This window comes from Pseudopipra pipra, chromosome W (genome assembly GCF_036250125.1).
Source record: "Pseudopipra pipra isolate bDixPip1 chromosome W, bDixPip1.hap1, whole genome shotgun sequence".
NCBI lineage: Eukaryota > Metazoa > Chordata > Aves > Passeriformes > Pipridae > Pseudopipra > Pseudopipra pipra.
In genome coordinates this window covers 1,736,867-1,756,206 of record NC_087580.1, presented here as the reverse complement: position 1 = coordinate 1,756,206, position 19,340 = coordinate 1,736,867, and the positions used below count along the sequence as shown (strand labels likewise).

The following is a 19,340-nucleotide window of genomic DNA, read 5'->3' as shown; positions in this document are numbered from 1 at the left end:
TGTGGATTCTCTGGCCTTCCATGCCATTTTCCCAGGAACTGTTGTCAGGAGAGGCCTGCGAGGTGGGGGGGATGTCCTGAGCACCCTCATAGCCTTTTATGGACTGAGCATCCTCATATCCTTTTTTGGACTGAGCATCCTCATATCCTTTTATGGAATTGCCCACTCTGAGGGAAGAACTAAGCATCCTTTTATGGAATTCCCCGCTCTGAGGGGAGGACTGGGCATTCCTGCCTGAACTGGAGAATATATAAACCTGGAGATTTGGAACCTTTTTACCACTCGTGGGATCCAGAGGAGGACTGCAGCTCACCGCTCTCAAGCAGCCTGAGACCACCACCCTCAACTGGACTGCAATCCCCACTTTTGACCAGACTGCAACAGCTCTCCCACCAGCAGGTATTTTTCCCCTCTCCCTTTACTTTGGACTCGGGGGGGGCCAAGGAACAGCACTTTGTTCATGGTCCAGGGTGCTGGGTTCTACATTTGGGTTTTGTGGGTTAAAACCAAATTGCTTGTCTGTATAATCAAACTTATTGGGCAAGGGGGGCCCAAGGGGGGCCCAAAGGGGTTGGGCAAGGGGGGGAAGGGCTGCAGGGGGTGGATCCCGGAGGAGGAAACCCGCCAAAAGCCGCGGCCCAGCCGAGGGAGGAGCCGAGCGGGAGCACAAAGAAGAGCAGCCAAAAGGTCCTGGCGGTCGCTCGGCAATGGCGGGGGGGGGGTGAGAGCGGTTTGGGGGCCCCCCCGTGAGAGCCGGGGGGGAACCCCGGTAGCCGTGGAGTGGGGAGAGCGGAGAGGGGCGATCCCGGAGCTGGGGGACCCCCGGAATGCTGGAGGGGGGGGAGCAGAGAGGGAGCGCTGGGCCCCTTAAGCGGGGGTCCCGGAGAGGGGGAAGGCCTTGGAGTGTGGAGAGGAGGGGGGGCTTTGAGGCGGGGTGGGAGCCGAGAGCGCCAAGAGGTTTGCGAGAGTGGGAGGCGAGAGAGGAGGGCCGGCCGGCCCCGGGAGGCAGAGTGGGGAGAAGTGAGCCCTGGGACCCCCTGGCAACACTAAAGGGGACCCCAGCGAGTGGGAACCCCCCGGAGCCGCAGGACCCCCAGCAGCCCGGTGAAGGGGGACCCCCAATGCAGGCAGAAGTGCCATCAGACCAGACAGGGGGGACTCCCCAAACCTCAGAGCAGGGAACTCCTGGGAGAGGTTTTTGGGCTTCATGTTGCTGGTTTGGGGGTTTTTATGGACACAAGATGCCCGGTGAGTCCTAGAGCTGGACTTGGGAAGGAGGAACCCCCAAGGCAACGCGCTCACCCCTTGTTTTCCCCTCCAGCAGGATTTCTGCTTCCCAAAGCTTGGGCAGATGGAGGAGGAGGCTGTGAGGAAGAGGAAGATGCTGCGGGCCCCCCAGGCAGGTGAGGAGGAAGTCAGTGCCCCTTTGGGTTGGTCTTTTGTCTTTTGTGGCCGTCCTGCCGGGGCCGGAGCTGGGGTGATGTCCTTGGGCTTCCCTGTGGGCCGGAGGCAAATCCCCAGCGTGTCCTTGTTGCTTCCTGCCCCAGGCCCCGAGGTGAGGCCGGAGAGCGCGGAGGACAAATCCCGGCGGCAGAGCCTGGTGGGAGAGGCCGTTTTGAAGGGCTCCCCGGCGCAGGAAGGCAGCGGGGAGGAAAAGGGCCGGAGATGGCCCCGCAGGAGGGGCTCCAAAGCCAGCCCAGGGGGCTGTGAGGAGGAAAGAGCCAGCGTGTGCCGGGAAGGCGGCCGGAGCTTGAGGCGGAGCTGCGAGCTGGTGGTCCCTGAGCAGCCTCCCAGCAGGGAAAAGCCCTTCAGGTGTTTGGATTGTGGGAAGAGCTTCAGCAAGAGAACCAACCTCCAGAGGCACCAGCACATCCACAGTGGGGAACGGCCCTACATGTGTGGGGAGTGTGGGAAGAGCTTCAGGCAGAGTTCCACCCTCCACAACCACCGTCGCATCCACACTGGGGAACAGCCCTACACATGTGGGGAGTGTGGGAAGAGCTTCAGGCAGAGCTCCAACCTGCTCCGACACCAGATGATCCACAGTGGGGAAAGGCCCTACACGTGTGCGGAGTGTGGGAAGAGTTTCACTCAGATCCACCACCTGCTCCGACACCAGATGATCCACAGTGGGGAAAGACCCTACATGTGTGAGGAATGTGGGAAGAACTTCAATCAGATCTCCGACCTGCTCCGACACCAGATGATCCACACTGGGGAAAGGCCCTACTTGTGTGAGGAATGTGGGAAGAGCTTCAATCAGAGCTCCAACCTGCTCCGACACCAGATGATCCACAGTGGGAAAGGCCCTACACGTGTGCGGAGTGTGGGAAGAGCTTCAGGGACAGCTCCAGCCTTTGCAAACACCGTTGCATCCACACCAGGGAATGGCCCTACAGGTGCTTGGAATGTGGGAAGAGCTTCAGCACAAGCACCAAGCTGCTCAGCCACCAGCACATCCACACTGGGGAACAGCCCTACACGTGTAGGGAATGTGGGACAGCTCCACCCTCTACACCCACATCAGGGAGAGGCCCCACAACTGTGGGGAGTGTGGGAAGAGCTTCACGCAGAGCTCTTCCTTGACCTCCCACCAACGGACCCACCGGTAAGAGAAGCCCCGAGTGCCCCGACTGCGGGAAGAGCTTCGGCCGCTGCTCCAACTCCATCAGCCATGGGAGGACCCGCGTTGGATGATCCACAGGGACCCCCATTGGGCACAGACCTGGTGTGCTGGTTTTAAGGTAAACCAGCAGGGGACATGTCAGCGGTGACATCATGGGGACATCGATGACATCACATGGACAGCGATGACATCACGGGGACATTGGTGACATCAAAGGAACATTGGTGACATCACAGGGACATTGGTGACATCACAGGGATAGTGGTGACATCACCGGGGGTTAATTTTTGTGTGAAAATCTCCTGCTTTGGGCAATAAATTCTGGCTCCTGCTCCGGCATCCAGCAGTTCCTCCCTGGGAACCAGAAATGGGAATGGGGACAGGGGGAATGGGAATGGGGACACCTGGAATGGGAATGGGAACACCTGGAATGGGAATGGGAACACCTGGAATGAGAATGAGAATGCCTGGAATGGGAATGGGGACATCAGGAATGGGATGGGGAAAATAGCAATGGGATGGAAACAGCAGGAATGGAAATGGGAAGACCTGGAATGGGAATGGGGACATTGGGAGCAGACTGGGGACACTAGGAATGGGAATGGGGGCAGCAGGAATGGGAATGGGAACACCTGGGATGGGAATAGGGAAAACAGAGTTGGGATGGGAAGACCAGGAATGGGAGGAGGGACAATAGAAATGGGAATGGGGACACCTAAAATGGGATGGAACACCTGGAAAGGGAATTGGAAAACGTGGAATGGGAATGGGAACACCTGGAATGGGAATGGGAACTCCTGGAATGGGAATGGGGACACCTGGAATGGGATGGGAACAACTAGAATGGGATGGGAACACCTGGAACAGGAATGCAAACCCGTGGAATGGGAATGGGAACACCCGGGCCCGGGCTGTGTCCCTGGTGAAACAGGAGGCCAGGCCCAAAAGAGTTAACTAAGAAATTTGGGCCTGCTAACAAGCTCCCAACAGCCAAGACCATCTGGGCTCGTTCTGTTCTACTGACTGGAGCAAAGCTTCAGAGAATAGTACAGGAACATGTCCTAGGCCTAGAGGGGATAAATTAGAGAGACAGCAGGATCAGGGAGACATTGGAAGAGGAGGAATAGGCCGGGAGCCAGGGCTTTTTCCAAGCTTCAGTGAGCGGGTCAAGAAGAATGGAAGAGAAGGAAGGTCAAGCTGAGGAAGAGGAGTTGAAGCCCCCAGAGCCATGGAGGAAGAGTGGAAGTCCCCTCAGGATTGAGGGCCAAGAGAAGCACCGCCCCAAGCCCCACCTGAGCTCCACCTATACTCCGCCTATTATTAATATGCAGAGATAGAGGTTGGAATCACTTGAATATGCATTTAATCACAGCTGAAGATTGTATAAAAATGCTGATTTTGTGTGAAGCCTTGGAGCAAGTTTGTCCAGCGTGAGCTGGCTTGCTCCCAACGTTGAATAAACAAATACCTTGCTGCTTAAAGATAAAAAAGTCTCTGAGCAGTTTCTCGGACTGATTTTTCGGATTCAGCGCCCAGTCTGTCCCAGGATGATCCCAGTCACTCCTGGTCTCTCCCAGTTGCTCCCAGTTTCCTCCATGTGGTCCCACTCATTCCCAGTTGCCCCCAGAAGCTTCCAGCATGATCCCAGTTGCTCACAGCCACTTCCAGTCATCCCCAGTGCACTCCCAGTTGCTCCCAGTATGATCCCAATCACCTCCTGCATGATCCCACTCACTCTTGATATGATCCCAGTATGACCCCAGTCACCCTCCCTGTGGTCTCAGTTGCTCCCAGCATGGGCCAAGCTTCTCCCACCGTGATCCCAGTATGATCCCAGTTGTCCCCAGCATGGTCCCAGTTGCTCCCAGTTGCCCCTAGCACAGATCCAGTCACTCCAAGTATGATCCCCGTCTTCCCTCCTGACTGTCCCACTCAATCCCAGTTGCTTCTCTTGTAGATCCAGTCACTCACAGTTCCTTCCAGTTGCCCCCAGCTTGGACCTAATTCCCCTTCATGTAGTCCCAGTCACTCCCAGTATGGTCCCAGTTACCCCCACCATGGTTGCAGACACTCCCAGTATATCCCAGTAGAGCCCTCAGCATGCTCATAGTCCTTCCCAGTCACTCCCAGATGCCCCAGTAACATTCCAGTTTCCACCAGTATGATCTCAGTGACTCCAAGGAACTCCCACTATATCCTATGTGGCCTCCAGTTGCTCCCAGTAGCCCTCAGTGTGGTCCCAGTTGCTCCCAGTATGATCCCTGTTGCCTTAGTTCTGGTCCTGGAGGGTCCCAGTGTGCTCAGATCCTGCTCCCGGGGGGTCCTGCTGGGTCCCGGTCCTGGTCCCGGTGTATGCTGGTGTCCCAGTCCATCCCAGTCCATCCCAGTCCATCCCCGCCCATCCCAGTCCATCCCAGTCCATCCCAGTCCGTCCCAGTCCCTTCCCAGCAGCCGCCGCCGTTTCCCGGGTCCTGCCCCCCCGCCCCCCCAAGATGCTGACGGGGGTCGGGGCTCCGTCTTTGCCTTCGTCTCCCTGGGCCTGCCTGGAATGAAGGGGCCGCTGGGACACTGCGGGACCTCCTGAAACCAAAGGAACCCTGGGAGAATTTGGATACTCCTGCAATCAAGGCACAATTGGGACACTGCATGACCTATGGAAAAAAAGGAACCTTGTGACACTGCGGAATTCATGGAATCCAGGGGCCTTTGTGACAGGGGGGCCTCATGGAACCAAAGGAAGCCTGAGGTGTTTCAGAAGGTCATGGAATCAAGGGGCCACCGGGACACTGCAGGACCTCTGGCAATTAAAGGAACACTGGGACACGGGGGCAGGACATCCCCCCTGCAATGGCCCCAAGACAATGCCCCATTTGCAAAGGGGTCAGTGCTGAGCTGAGAGGGGGCCGGGACAAGGCAGGAGATGTTGGACCCCAGACTGGTTTGACCCCAAATGAAGCCCCTGATGGTGAGGGAAGCCCTGGCGTCCAAGGACTGTCAGTCCCTGGGTTTCTACCAGAAAGGGCCAGTCCCCTTTCCCAGGGGCAGGTTCTTCCAACAGAACCCTTCTTGGGGGGTGTGTGGAGATTTCTGCCTTGGCTGGGGACCCCCCAAGGTCACTGCTGGAGGTTGAGAGCAGAGATCTCCCCACGAGCGCTGCTCTGGGGGAGTGTCAGAGACTGGAACAGTTAATGATTTATGCATTCTAAGAGACTTCTGCAGGCTTTTGACTTTCTGATGGGCAACTGGGCCCATCCCCCCTCCTCCAGTGCAGAAGATGTCAAGCCCCAAAAAGGCAGGAAGACCCGAGTTTACCGCGCCCTCCACATGAACTCCGCGCCAAAAAGGGGGACACCACCCTATGAAAACAACTCCCCGCCTTGGGGAGGTGCAAAGGATATGGATATTGACTGGTGACTTTGGGGGGGTTGGGGGGCGATTTTTTCTTCTTCTCCCCCCACCGCCTGCGGATCCAGACCATTGCTTTTTACATGGCTGGATCCAGTGGGCGGTGACTATATACGTTTTTACCACTCTTATCTTTTCTTTTTTCTTGCTCTCCCTTACTCTTACCCTATATTTCTCTCCCCAATGCATTTTTCTCCTCCCCGAAAGGGTCGCCCTGTTATATGACAGCCCCCAAAATGCTGGCATACCTGTTGATACAGAATTGTTAAAATAAACCTTGTCAATATGTTTTCAGACACCGATTATTCAGTGTCGTTTCACTTTAATCCACCCCAAGGGAATTATTGATAAAACCTGAGTTACCCCCCCCCCCCTTTTTCCTGGGGTGGGTCATAACAATCACTGCTGTCCCTGTGATGTCACTGCTGTCCCTGTGATGTCACTGCTGTCCCTGTGATGTCACCGATGTCCCTGTGATGTCACTCCTGTCCCTGTGAGGTCACTCCTGTCCCTGTGATGTCACTGCAGTCTTTGTGATGTCACTGCTGTCCCTGTGATGTCACCGATGTCTCTGTGATGTCACTGCTGTGTCTGTGATGTCACTCATGTCCCTGTGATGTCATAGTGGTCCCTGTGATGTCACTGCTGTTATTGTGATGTCACCAATGTCTCTGTGATGTCATTCCTGTCCCTGTGATGTCATCAATATCCCTGTGATGTCACCGCTGTCATTGTGATGTCATCGATGTCTCTGTGATTTCACCACTGTCTCTGTGATGTCATCACTGTCTCTGTGATGTCACCGCTGTCTCTGTGATGTCTCCAATGTCTCTGTGATGTCACTGCTTTCCCTTTGATGTCACCACTGTCTCTGTGATGGCACTCCTGTCTCTGTGATGTCACCAATGTCCCTGTGATGTCACTGCTGTCCTGGTGATGTCACTGATGTTTCTGTGATGTCATCGATGTCTCTGTGATGTCATTGCTGTCTCTGTGATGTCACTCCTGTCCCTGGGATGTCACTGCTGTCCCTGTGACGTCACTGCTGTTATTGTGATGTTGCTGGTGTCTCTGTGACATCATCGATGTCCCTGTGATGTCACCTCTGTCTCTCTGATGTCACTGCTGTCAATGTGATGTCACTGCTGACCCTGTGATGTCACTGTTGTCTCTGTGATGTCACCACTGTTTTTGGGACATCACCAATGTCTCTGTGATGTCACCGCTCTCTCTGTGATGTCACTGCTACCCTGTGATGTCACCGCGTTCTCTGTGATGTCACCACTGTCTTTGTGATGTCACCGATGTCTCTGTGATGTCAGTGCTGTCCCTGTGATGTCACGACTATCTCTCTGATGTCACTGCTGTCTCTGTGATGTCACTGCTGTCCCTGTGATGTCACGGCTCTGCCTGTGATGTCACCAATGTCTCTTCAACCAGACTGCAACCACCACTTTTCATTCACACTGTGACCACCACTCTCAACCAGACTGCAGATCACCACTCTCGACCCAACTGCAACCACCACTCTTGACCAGACTGCACCACCACTCTCACCAACAGGGGTTTTTCCCCTCTCCCTTTATTTTGGGGCCAGGGGGGCCAAAAAACACCACTCTGTTCATGCCCCAGGGTGCTGGGTTATACATTTGGGTTTTGTGGGTTAAAACCAACTGTTTGTCTGTATAATCGTACTTATTGTGTTATTTTATTAAATTGTTATTCTGACTTATAATCTCTCCTTTGGGTTGAGTTCATTTCCCCTGCTGGTTTACCTTTAAACCAGCACAATCAGACTGCTGAAATTACCGGGGTATTACTCTGCTCCCCATTGCTGGCAAAATCCTGGCAAGAATACTCTTGAACAGATTAATACCCACTATAGCAGAAGGAATTCTCCCTGAAAGCCAGTGTGGTTTCAGAGCCAACAGGAGCCCCACAGACATGGGATTTGTTCTCAGACAACTGCAAGAGAAGTGCAGGGAACAGAACAAAGGTCTCTATGGAACCTTTGTTGACCTCACCAAGGCTTTTGATACTGTGAGCAGAAAAGGTCTGTGGCAGATTTTGGAACGGTTAGGTTGTCCCCCCAAGTTCCTCAAAATGATCATCTCACTCCATGAGGATCAGCACGGCCAAGTCAGCTATGGCAATGCACTTTCTGAGCCCTTTCTAATAACCAGTGGTGTGAAACAAGGCTGCGTTCTCGCACCAACCCTATTCACAATCTTTTTCAGCAGGATGCTCCAAAGGGCCACGGCAGACCTCGATGATCAGGACGGGATCTACATCTGATACCGTACTGATGGAAGCCCTTTCAACCTAAGGCGACTGAAGGCCCACACCAAGACCTTAAACCATCTTGTCCAGGAGCTGCTTTATGCTGATGACGCCGCCCTCGTCGCTCACACAGAAGCAGCTCTGCAGCGTTTAACATCCTGCTTTGCTGAGGCTGCTGAGCTCTTTGGGCTGGAAGTCAGCTTAAAGAAGACAGAAGTTCTCCATCAACCTGCACCTCAGGAAGTCTTCCATCATCCCTATATCACCATTGGTCAATCAGAGCTCAAATCACTCCAGCAGTTTAATTACCTAGGGAGCCTCATCTCCTTGGATGGTGAGATTGACGGAGAGATGGACAACAGGTTAGCAAAGGCATGGAGAGCTTTTGGAAAACTCCATAAAAGAGTTTGGCAAAATAAATACTTGAAGAAAAGCACAAAGATCAGTGTTTACAGAGCCACAGTGCTGTCTACTCTCTTATATGGGTCCGAATCATGGGTCATCTACAGCCACCACCTGCGACTCCTGGAACGCTTCCATCAACGCTGCCTCCGTACAATCCTAAACATCCACTGGTCAGATGAGGTGACCAATCCATCTGTTCTAGAACAGGCAGCAGTCACAAGTATTGAGGCCATGTTGCTGAGAACACAGCTGTGCTGGGCAGGGCACGTCTCCAGGATGAAGGACCAACCACCCCCTCCCTAAGGTCGTGCTCTGTGGTGAACTTGCCACCGGCTGAAACAAGAGAGGAGCCCCGAAGAGGAGATACAAGGACTGCCTGAAACAACATCTTAGCCTTGCCCATATTGATCTTCATCACTGGTCTACTCTGGCCTCCAGTCAGGAGGTCTGGAGACACCCCATCTCTAACGCTGCTGCTTCCTTTGAGAACGCAGCAGGATCACCATCGAGGAGAAAAGACAACGCAGAAAGAACCGTGTCCTGTCGATCCCATCCAAGGAGTCTTTCTGCTCTGCCTTTTGCAACTGGACGTGTCTATCTCGTATTGGCCTCTTTAGCCACCACTGTGCTTGTAACAAACGTGGGCAGAGCCCTTCCCAAATCTTCGTTCGCGAAGCCCAGCCATGATTTGGATATTAATTTGGGAGTCTGGACTCATTGGTTTATTTGGTTCTGGAACTGGTATTTGGTTTATTTGGTTTTGGAAACAGGTATTTGGTTTATTTTGTATTCCTGAACCATTGGAAACAAATTGGGACCCCCTTGGAGGGACAAAGCTGTTGATGCTTCAGGGGCTCCAAGACCCTGAGGATTCCAGTGCCCACTGAAAGTGTTATTCAGGGAGATCCTCTCAGTCCCTGGATCTGGAAATTCCAAGCAAGATCCCTGGGATTTTATTAACACATTAAAAGGTTTATAAAAGGTACATAAAGGTACATAAAAGGTGTACGTAACCAACATAGAAGTGGAGCTCCATAATATAATAGGATTGACTTATAAAAAGTTGTGATAGAACTGTAAAAGAAGAGGTGTGACGCCTCAGAGCTTTTTGGGCTGCCCAGGGAGGTGGTGGAGTCAGCGTCCCTGGAGGTGTTGAAGCAAAGACTGGCCATGGCACTGAGTGCCGTGGTCTGCTTGACGTGCTGGGGATGGGGCGTAAGCTGGACGCCGGTTGATCTCCCAAGTCTCTGCCAAGCTCAGGGACTCTGGGCTTCTGTGCCACCCCAGCCTTTGGGGACAGCGTGCTGGTGGCTCAGAGGCTCCGTCCTTGCCTTGCCTTGCCCATCTCCTGGCTGCCAGGCAAGGGCCTTGTGACATCACAGCCTCTGTGGAACAGCGCGGTGGCTGAAAACTGTCAGGGCTGCGTCCCCGTGCCCAGAGCCTGGGCAGAAGTCGTCTGGCAGGGACGGGCAGAGACTGTGCAGAGGTGTCAGCTCGTCCCGCAGCAGCACGATGCCCAGCCAGGGCATCTCCTGGCTCCTCAGGCTCTCTGTGGTCCTGCTCTTGCCTGGCCCACTCGAGCCTTGCAGCCGTGCCACAGGTGCCATTGCTGAGAACCGGGGTTTTCCTTGGATGGCCCCTTGCCAGAAAAGGCAGGAGAGGCTGGAGAGAGGGAAGGAGGGGGGTCAGGCCGCTGGGATGGTGCCGGCGGGCCGTGAGCCCGAAGCCAGCAAGGCCTTGGGCCCACACGGTGTCAGGGGAGGACTGAGAGACCCCAGGGAGGAGGAAAGCTGGGCAGGCCCCAAGGCTGCTGGGCCTCTTCCTTGCCAGCCCTTTGGCCAAGGCCCCGAGGCAGAGGTGGGGCTCAGCCCCTGCCCAGCAATGGGGCACAGGCTGAGCCCCAGGGACACCAGAGCCAGGCGGCCTGAGCTCTTCTTCCTGCAGCGTCTGCCTGGGGCAGCCCAGCCAGGCCTGAGTCTCTGCAGGAGAGGCCAAGCCCAGCCAGAGAGGGCTCAGCCCTCTGAGGCTGCACTCACTGCAAAGGGAACAAAACACTGGCCCAGAGGACATCCTGCCCCCAAATGGAGAACTGGAAAGGTCAAGAATAAAAAAGTCACCCCCCTCCATTAGTCAAGAAATATTGAGACCTCTTTCCTAAAAGCATCCAGGACTCAGGTCACCCAATTTTCTCTCTGAGAAGGGTTTTTCCATGGTTCCCCCCAATTCCCAGGTTCAAAGGGGTCCCAGCACACTTTGGGATGTGTTGGATCCTGTGTTGGGGTGCAGATGTACCCCCAAAGCTCCCTCAGAACAGGGTGACACAAGGAGGGGGCACAAAGGGGTCCCCATTCCTGATCCATCCTGGAGCAACCACACTGGGGGCAACTGGGATCATACTGGGAGCAGCTGGGCCCCTGCTGGGCTCATACTGGGACCATCCTGGGAGTGACTGCAATACTACTGGGAGTATGTGAGAGGCACTGCAACCATACTGGGATTACTGGGATCAAACTGGATTCATACTGCAAGTGTCTGCAAGTTCCTGGGATACTGGGGGTGACTGGACACATACTGAGATCATCCTGGGAGCAACTGGGACCATGCAGGGGCAAATGGCCTCCTCCAGGCAGTGACTGAAAGTGCCTGGGGCCAGACTGGACTCAGACTGGGAGTCCCTGAGAGGGAAAGGAACATCCTGGGGGGGACTGGGAACAACTGGGACCACCTTGAGGGCAACTGGGATCCTCTTGGGAGTGACTGGAAGTGACTGGGCCAGCAGCCGCTGCTGGCGGGGCCCGGCAGGCCTTGGCTGGGGGGAGCCGGGCGGCCTCTGCGCGTCCCACGCTGTGGAGGGGACAGGAGAGGCAGCACAGTCAGGGCAGGGCTGCCTGGAGTCAATCCTCTGCTGCTTTACAATCTCCTCCAAATTCTTTCGATTTCTTTGGGGAACTTTGTTCAGCTCAGCTCTGTGCTGCTCAATGAGAGCACTTTCCTTGCCCGGGCAGGAATTCTCACCCTCCCCATTGCTCTCAGCCTGAACCCTGGACAGCTCTGAGGTCCCAAAGGGCTCCCTGTGCCCCAGTGCAGACTCAGGAGAGCTGCTCTGCCCACAAGTGACCTGCTGGTCAGCACACAGGTTCCCTGTGCTATTTGCACCTCTCTCTTGGTGGATGATCCACTTCAAAGATGCCTGGAAAAAAAGTGGGTTTTTGTAAAGACTCCACTTGCCAAATCAATTCCTCCCAACTCTTCCCTCTTTCCCTGTGCAGCTGAGCAGAGGGCGATGCAGAGGAGTGCTCAGGCTCTGCTGCCTGGAGCTGTCCCTGCCAGCAGCTGCTTCCCTGTGCCCAGGGCTGGGCCCTGGCAGTGCATCCAGAGCCCATCCCAACCCTGGGTGCTCAGCTCTGCCCTGCAGAGCCCTCCCAGCACAGGGCATTCTGGTGCCCAGGGGCACCTCTGGCTGGGCAGGCTCTGATGGCAACAGCAGAGCAACCCTGAGGAGGCTGGAAAAGCACCACTGCTGCTGCCTGTGAGGCCCAGGGGGCTGATTTCTGACACTCCCTGCACCATTGCCCTCAAAGAAGAACAGCTTTGGATTTTCCATGCTTCCTCCTGAATGGAGACATGAATTGATCTTTCTCATTGCCCATCCTTTGGAACCCAAAGCAGAACACTGGAAGTACAGGATCCTTCCCTTTCAGGATGCCCCTGCCTTGCTGCATTTCTTCAAAATTCCTCTTAGAAACCCCCAGCAGTCATTTGGAGCTGTGATCATTCCTGACATGTGCTGCACCGTCTGGACAGCAGAAGGGCCCTGCCCTGCCTTCCCCTGTCAATTGGGGTTTGCTCCTTGCCCACAGCCCTTCTCCCCCAGCCCTGGAGCAGCTCCCCGGGCCGGCTGAGAGCTGACCCTGGCAGGCAGCAGAGTCCCTGCCCAGCACAGCACCCTGGGCTGCAGGACCCTGCTCTGCCCCACAGCCCTGGGCACCCCTGGTTGCACCCCCGGCTTCACAGCTCTGCCAAAGTGCCCCCCAACAGCCCCCTCCTTACCCATCCCATCAGCTGGGGCTGGGCCAGCTTTAGGAGATGCCTCCAGGAGCTGCCCCTGCACTGCCCTGCAGCCCCAGACTGCCCGTGTGCAGCCCTGCCAAGATTCCTCCTGCAGGGAGCTCTCAGTCACCCTCCCAACCCTGAGCCCCTTGAAGCTCTGTGTGTGCCCTGCTGGTGTCCCTGAGCTGCCCTGGCAGTGCCCTCAGCCCTGCTGGGCTGTGCAGAGGAGCTGCTCCTGGGCAGAGCTGTCTCTCTGCAGCGCTGCCCGCTTGCCAGGAGCTCCCTGTGTGCCAGGAGCCCGGCCCAGCTCAGCAGCACAGACACAGCCCCAGGCACTGAATGACCCTCGGGGGTTGGGGATGAGTCCCTGAACATCAGACAAAGACAAGTTAAAGAAACCTCTGAAGAATTCCAAGTCAGATCCAAGTCCACAGTTTCTCCTGGTGTTAATGGGTCCCACTGAGGGCCAGCACTCAGAAATTGTCCCCTGCTTCCAGTTAGAGCCAAAAACTGGAGGCAGTGATGACAGGTGGGGACAAGCAAAGTCCCGGGGTCTGTGATGCTGAATAAATCTGGCTTTGTTTTGTTCTTGCAAAGGGCCAAGGCCTGACCCCCAGCCCTGGGAAGGGAGATCCTGTGCCTGCCTCATTCCTCAGGGCTCTTGCTGGGCCTCTGGGATGTGGGGATGTGCAATGGCAAGGGCAGGAGCATGGGGCAGCACCTCTGTCTCAGTTGAGTGAGACTGAAGTGTTTTGCTAAGGGGGATGAGTTATGAGGAAAACCAAACTCCTCCCTGTAAGCAACTGTAAACCAGAAATTAAGAGATTCCAGTTGAGGCAGTATGGAAAAAGGAAAAATAACAGCTCTTTATTAAAGGATATCTGTGTATTGGCAGAAGAACAAAAAGGGGAAAAAGTGGAAAAGGAGAAAAAGAGGCTCTTCCCACGAAACTCCCGCTGTCTGTGGCTGGCTGTGGCCGGGAATTCCCCCTTTTGGCCGATGAACACACGCCACTGCCAACACGGGAGTGGAGGAGGGAAAGGGCGACCTCCTCCCCAAAAGGTTCCTCTCTAGGGGGGTCAAACCTCTCCCATGAAGTCCGAGCAGGTCCGGGCTGGGGGCAGAACAGGGCGCAGGAAACGAAGGCAAACGGGAACAGCAAACAGCCAGATGAGCAGGTCGAGAACAAAAGGACCTCGGAGCCTCTCCAACACACCCCTGGCCTGAGTTAAGGCCAAAGGGAAGGGCCTTGCCCTTTGCCCAGGAGAAAGTAAAAAACTCCACCCCCCCAGAGCCTTCTGAGGGCTCCCAACCTGCAATGTGGGCTGGGCCAGTTCTTTTGTGGGTGTGAGTCACCCAAGGCAAAGCCCCCTCCCCCATTGAACATCTTTCTTTTCCAGTGGGGCAGGGCAAAGAAAAATTCCTGCTTGGTTTTTTAGAAGAAGTAAAGCTATGACAGGGATCCCCTCCCCCCTGCCCTCACTGCCCCCCAATAACAGGGACTGGGGAGAACTGGGAAGCTTTACTGGGAACACTGAGAGGAGCAGCCAGCTGGGGTCAGAATAAAAGCAGGGCTGGGGGGACACACGACCCCCCAAACTCAGCGTGGGGATGGACTGGGGGGTCCCGGCTGGGCCCGAGGCCACGGGGAGGGGCTGCAGCCGCCGGTGGCTCAGGAGCTCTGTGGGGAGAGAAAAGGGGGTGAGAGCGGGGTGGGGGTCAGGGGGGGCACACACACTTTGGAGGGGGGGACATGACCCCCGGGGACCCCCTTTTACCTTTTCCCACAGGTAGAAGCCGAGCCCCAGCGCCAGGAAGACCAAGACGAAGCCCCCGACCCCCAGCAGGATCTTGCTGCGGACGGTGTTCGGTGGCATCTCTGGGGGGAGCCATGGGGGTCAGGAGCCCCATAACCACCTGTGGACCACCCAGGACCCCACAAACCCTGTCCCACTCTCCCCCAGCCCACCTAGCACCTCCTGAAACCTCCTGCCAGTCCCTTCCCAGTGTATGTGGGAACCCACCGAGCCCCTTTAGGACCTGGTAACCCCCCTTCCCATCACCCCAAGGACCCCCCTGGATCTCTCCCAGTCCCTTCCCAACCCCCCCCTCCGACTTCCTCAACCGCCTCCTTGTCACCCCAAGCCCCCCCAGCCTCCATCCCATCCCACCCAGTTTCCCCTGAACTCCTTACCAGTTGCCCCCAGCACCCCCCAAAGCCTCTCTCAGCCATCCCAGCACCCATCAACCTCCTTCTCACCCTCTCCATTTACCTCGAACCCCTTCCCGTTCCCCCCAGTCTCCCTCCCAGTTGCCCCCTTTCCCCCCCGGCCCCCCTCCCAGTGTACCCCTGGTGCTGGGGGGGCCGGGCCGTACCCCAGTGCCGGCTGAGGGGGTGCTCCAGGTTGACATGCTCCACCTGGCAGCTGTAGGTGACCCCGCGCCGCGGGGGGATTTCCAGCAGCACCAGCACCTGGTAGGTCCAGTCCCCGGTGGGGACCACGTCGGTGGCCACCACGTGCTCCGGCAGCTCCTGCCCATCCTGGAACCACCTCACCTGCACCGGTGCAGGGTAGAAATCCATCCCGGAGCAGAGCAGGCGGCCGGGGCCGGGCTGGGAGCTCGACGGCACCAGCGAGATGGACACACTGGGGGGCACTGGGAGGGACGGGGGAGACACTGGGCTGAGCTGGGGGGCACTGGGAGGGAGGGCAGCGGGCTTGGAGGCCATTGGGAGGGACTGGGATGGCAGTGGGAGGGACTGGGATGGCAGTGGGAGGGACTGGGTATAGACTGGGGGAGAAGGGGCTGGGCTGGGGGGGCACTGGGGAGAGAGTTGGGAGATGTGGGAGTGAAGTGAGAACGACTGGCAATGGATCGAGAGGGTCTGGGAGTGAAGTGAGATTGACTGGGAATGACTGGGATGGACTGGGATTGACTGATCTGGACTGGGAAGGAAGAGATCGGGACTGGAGGCTGAACCCTGGTGAGGGAACTCTTTGGTTTGGGTCTGCCTGGCAACTGGAGCGTCATCAGAGAGACGCGCTGGGATTGGCTGAGGGGCATGAGCTCGGTGGCCCCAGCGGGGTGGAGACGCGGGGGGGCACTGGGAGAGACTGGGATGCAGTGGAAAAAACCGGGATGGATTCAGAGGGACTGGAGGGCACTGGGAGAGACTGGGATGGATTGGGATGGACTCGGATGGACTGGGAGGGGACAAAAGGCCAAGGGACAGGTACAGGGAGGGCTGAGGGGTCTCAGGTGATTCCCAGGGAGGGTTTGAGGGGCTCCAGGGTCATTCCCGGGGCAGGGCCCGAGGGGACCCGCTCTGCCCCATGCTCACCTCTGCGGTTGACCAGGAGTGTGGTGGAGAATTCGTAGTTGTGCCGGCAGAACCTTTCCATCTCAGACCATTTGAGCTCACGCCATTCTGGGAGGTAGTTCCATACCCTGGCAACCTTCTCCCCAAACAGGGTGTCCTCCACATAGGTCCCCAAATCGATCTCGAGGTGGGCATACTGCTCCCGGTTGTAGATGTACCTCTTCACGAGCCTCACCCGCTCGGTGTTGTTGATGAAGTGACACTCGGACTTTGTCATTAGCTGGAACACCCCTGTGTGTGCAGGACACGGGTCAGGGGGTGCTCCGTCCCCCCCCATCATTCCCCAGCCCCCCCCAACAGGGTGGGAGCTCAGGGGGCCACTCCGGACCCCCCTTTCCCACCCCCCTCTGCCCCACGGACGCCCCAGCACCGGCTCTTGGCTGGGGGCGAACCCCCCCATCAGACCCCGGGGATGGACAGGGGGGTTGGGGAACCCCCCACTGCCGATCCGACCCCCCGGAGCCCCAGGGAACCGCTCCAGGGCTCGAGGGACACCCAGGGACCCCCAGGGCACCCCTCTGCCTGCTCTCCCACACCCCCTTTCCCCCCTCTCCCACCCCTTTCCCACCCTCCCCACAATCCCCAGACCCCCCAACCTCACTTTGGGGCTCCCACCCTCCTCCCACTCACTCCGGGCCTTCCAACCCCTCTCGCACTCACTTTCGGGGCTCCTACCCCATCTTTTCTCCCCTCTTTCCCCCCCTTTCCCACCCGACCCCCCTGCCCGCCCCCCCCGCTCACCCGACAGCTCCTCGCCCGCAGCCGGGGGGGCTCCCAGCACCACCAGCACCGCCAGCACGGCCCCAGCTCCCCGCACACGCTCCATGCCCAGCGCCGGACAGCTGCTGACAGCCCCAAACCAGCCGGGCGGCGCCGTTTTGGGGGGTTTGGGGCGCGCTGGGCTTGGCTGAGGGCGCAGTTGGGGCCCTTTTTTCGAGGCGTCTTCCCGGCGACTGATGAGTCATCAGCGCGGCGCGCTGGGATTGGGCGCGGGCGGCGTGGGCGCTTTGGGATTGGCTGAGGGCCGTTGGGGGCCCCCGCGGCAGCCCCGGGGCTTGGGGGGGTTCGGGGGGGTCCGTGGGCTGCGGGGTAGGGGGGAGCTCAGGGCCCACCAAAAATGCCCAGCCAGGGCTCCCAAAGCTCAGGGCAACCCAAAACCGGCCACCCAGGGCTCCCACAGATCAGGGGAACCTCAAACAGAGGATAAATTGTCCCGGAGCTCAGAGTTGCCCCAAACAAGAGGGAGATGGGGGGCTGAGGGTGCCCAATCCCCCTTTTCCCGGCATTTTTGGTTGTAACCAAACCCCTCTTTTCCAGGACTTTTGGGCACCTGGAACTTCTCTGCATTTGGGTGGAGTCTGGTAGTGTCCAAATAGCCCTTTGACCAAGATTTTTGGGCTCTGGGGTTGCTCAACACCTGCTGTTCCCAGGATTCTTGGGGTCTGGCGGTGCCCAAACCCCCCTGTTCCTCGGTTTTTGAGAGACTGACATTGGCCAACGCACCTCCCCCCCTTTCCCAGAAATTTGGGGATCTTGGTGTGCCGAAATCTCTCTTTTCCCACAATTTTTGGGGTCTGTGTGTGCCAAATCCCCCCTGTTCCCGGGTTTGTCAGGGGCTGGTAGTGCCCAAAACCACTTTATCCAGTATTTTCCAAGTCTGGGAGTACCAAAAGCCCAGTTATCTCAAATGTTGAGGGCCTGAACCTGCACATTCCGAGGATTTTGAGGGACTGGGGATGACTAAACATCCTTTTCCCAAAGATTTTGTGTCTCTGGAAGTGCTAAAACCCCCCAGTTCCCGGGATTTTAGGTGGGTGGGAAGTGCCCAAACCCCCCTGTTTCCAGAATTTTTAGGGTCTGGGAGTGTCCAACCCCTCTTTTACAATCTTTTGTGGTCTGGCAGTGCCCAAATCCCCCAGTTCCTGGGTCTTTTAGGGTCTAGGAGAGCCCATATCCCCGTGTCCCCCAGATTTTTGGGGTCTGAATGTTCCCAACCCCCCTGTTCCCGTGTTTTTCAGACACTGGTGGTGCCCAAACCCCTCTTTTCCAAGACTAGAGGAGCTGGCAATGCTCAAACCCCCTGTTCCCAGGATTTTTGGAGCCCCAGCACTGCCCCCCAGTAACCAGGAGTGCAGAGAACTGGGAAGGTTTACTGGGAACACTGGGAGCAGCCGGCTGGGGTGTGAACAAAAGCAGGGCTGGGGGGGACACACGACCCCCCCCAAAGTGCAGGCGGGGCTGGACTGGGGGGTCCCGGCTGGGCCCGAGGCCACGGGGAGGGGCTGCGGCCGCCGGCGGCTCAGGAGCTCTGTGGGGAGAGAAAAGGGGGTGAGAGAAAAGGGGCTGGGGGGGCAGGGGGGGCACAGACACTCTGGGAAGTGACTTGGAGCCTGCAGGGGGTGACTGGGATCAACTGGGAGTGACTGGATCTACAAGGGGGCAACTGGGATTGACTGGGACCTTGCTGAGGGAAGACTGGGATCACACTTGGATTGACTGGATCTGTGCTGGAGGCAACTGGGACCATGCTGGGGTAACTGTGATTGTACTGGGATCATACAGGGATCATACAGGGATCATGCAGGGATCATACTAGGATCATATTGGGAGCAACTGGATCTCTGCTCAGGGAAACTGGGAGGAACTGGGAGCAAGAGGGACCATGCTGGAGACAAGTGGGATCATACTGGGATCTCAGTGGGAGCAGCTTGGCCCATGCTCAGGCAACTGGGCCCACAGTGAGGGTGACTGCAATCATACTGGGAGTGACTGGGAGCATTCTGAGGGCAGTTGACACTGTGCTGACGCAACTGGGATATACTGGGAGCAAGTGGGATAAGGCTGGAGGTGACTGAGATCATACTGGGAGTGACTGGGACCACATTGGGAGTGACTGGAAGTGGCTGTGAGCAACTGGGATCATACTGGAAGGTACCGGGAACAACTGGGAGTGAGTGGGACCACACTGGGGGCAACTGGGATATAGTGGGAGACACCAGGACTGACTGGGATTGTACTGGGACTGACTGGGATTATACTGGGACTGACTGGGAGAAACTGGGACCTTGCAGGGGGTAACTTGGATCCTACTAGGAGAGAATGGAATCAGACTGGGAGTGACTTGGATCATGCTGGGATCAGACTGGGCGTGACTAAAAGTGACTGAGATCATCCTGGGGGTGACTGGGCCCA

At 57.0% G+C, this 19,340-nt stretch overlaps 2 protein-coding genes across 2 annotated transcripts in view; one reads left to right on the top strand and one right to left on the bottom strand.

The window, feature by feature from the left end:
• Nucleotides 1-1,480: 1,480 nt before the first annotated feature.
• LOC135404776 (gastrula zinc finger protein XlCGF26.1-like) overlaps nt 1,481-19,340 on the top strand; it is an 86,245-nt gene continuing 68,385 nt past the window's right edge. Inside the window, 2 exon segments of the mRNA XM_064639511.1 lie at nt 1,481-2,300; nt 2,303-2,483. Coding sequence (XP_064495581.1) covers nt 1,481-2,300; nt 2,303-2,483 — 1,001 coding nt within the window.
• On the bottom strand, nt 14,439-17,204 carry LOC135405962 (class II histocompatibility antigen, B-L beta chain-like). The gene is made up of 5 exons (XM_064640475.1): nt 16,890-17,204; nt 16,110-16,379; nt 15,143-15,424; nt 14,545-14,645; nt 14,439-14,447 (listed from the first exon to the last, which is right to left on the bottom strand). The coding sequence occupies exons 1-5, from the start codon at nt 16,972-16,974 to the stop codon at nt 14,439-14,441; spliced, it is 747 nt and encodes a 248-aa protein (XP_064496545.1). The 5' UTR covers nt 16,975-17,204.

What these genes read in the sequence shown, in the direction of transcription:
- LOC135405962 (XM_064640475.1), bottom strand. Translation starts at nt 16,974, where the DNA reads ATGGAGCGTGTGCGGGGAGCTGGGGCCGTGCTGGCGGTGCTGGTGGTG. An exon ending in TGCGGGCGAGGAGCTGTCGG is followed by an intron (nt 16,380 to 16,889) that starts GTGAGCGGGGGG and finishes CTGCACACACAG; the next exon opens with GGGTGTTCCAGCTAATGACA. An exon ending in ACTCCTGGTCAACCGCAGAG is followed by an intron (nt 15,425 to 16,109) that starts GTGAGCATGGGG and finishes CGTCCCTCCCAG; the next exon opens with TGCCCCCCAGTGTGTCCATC.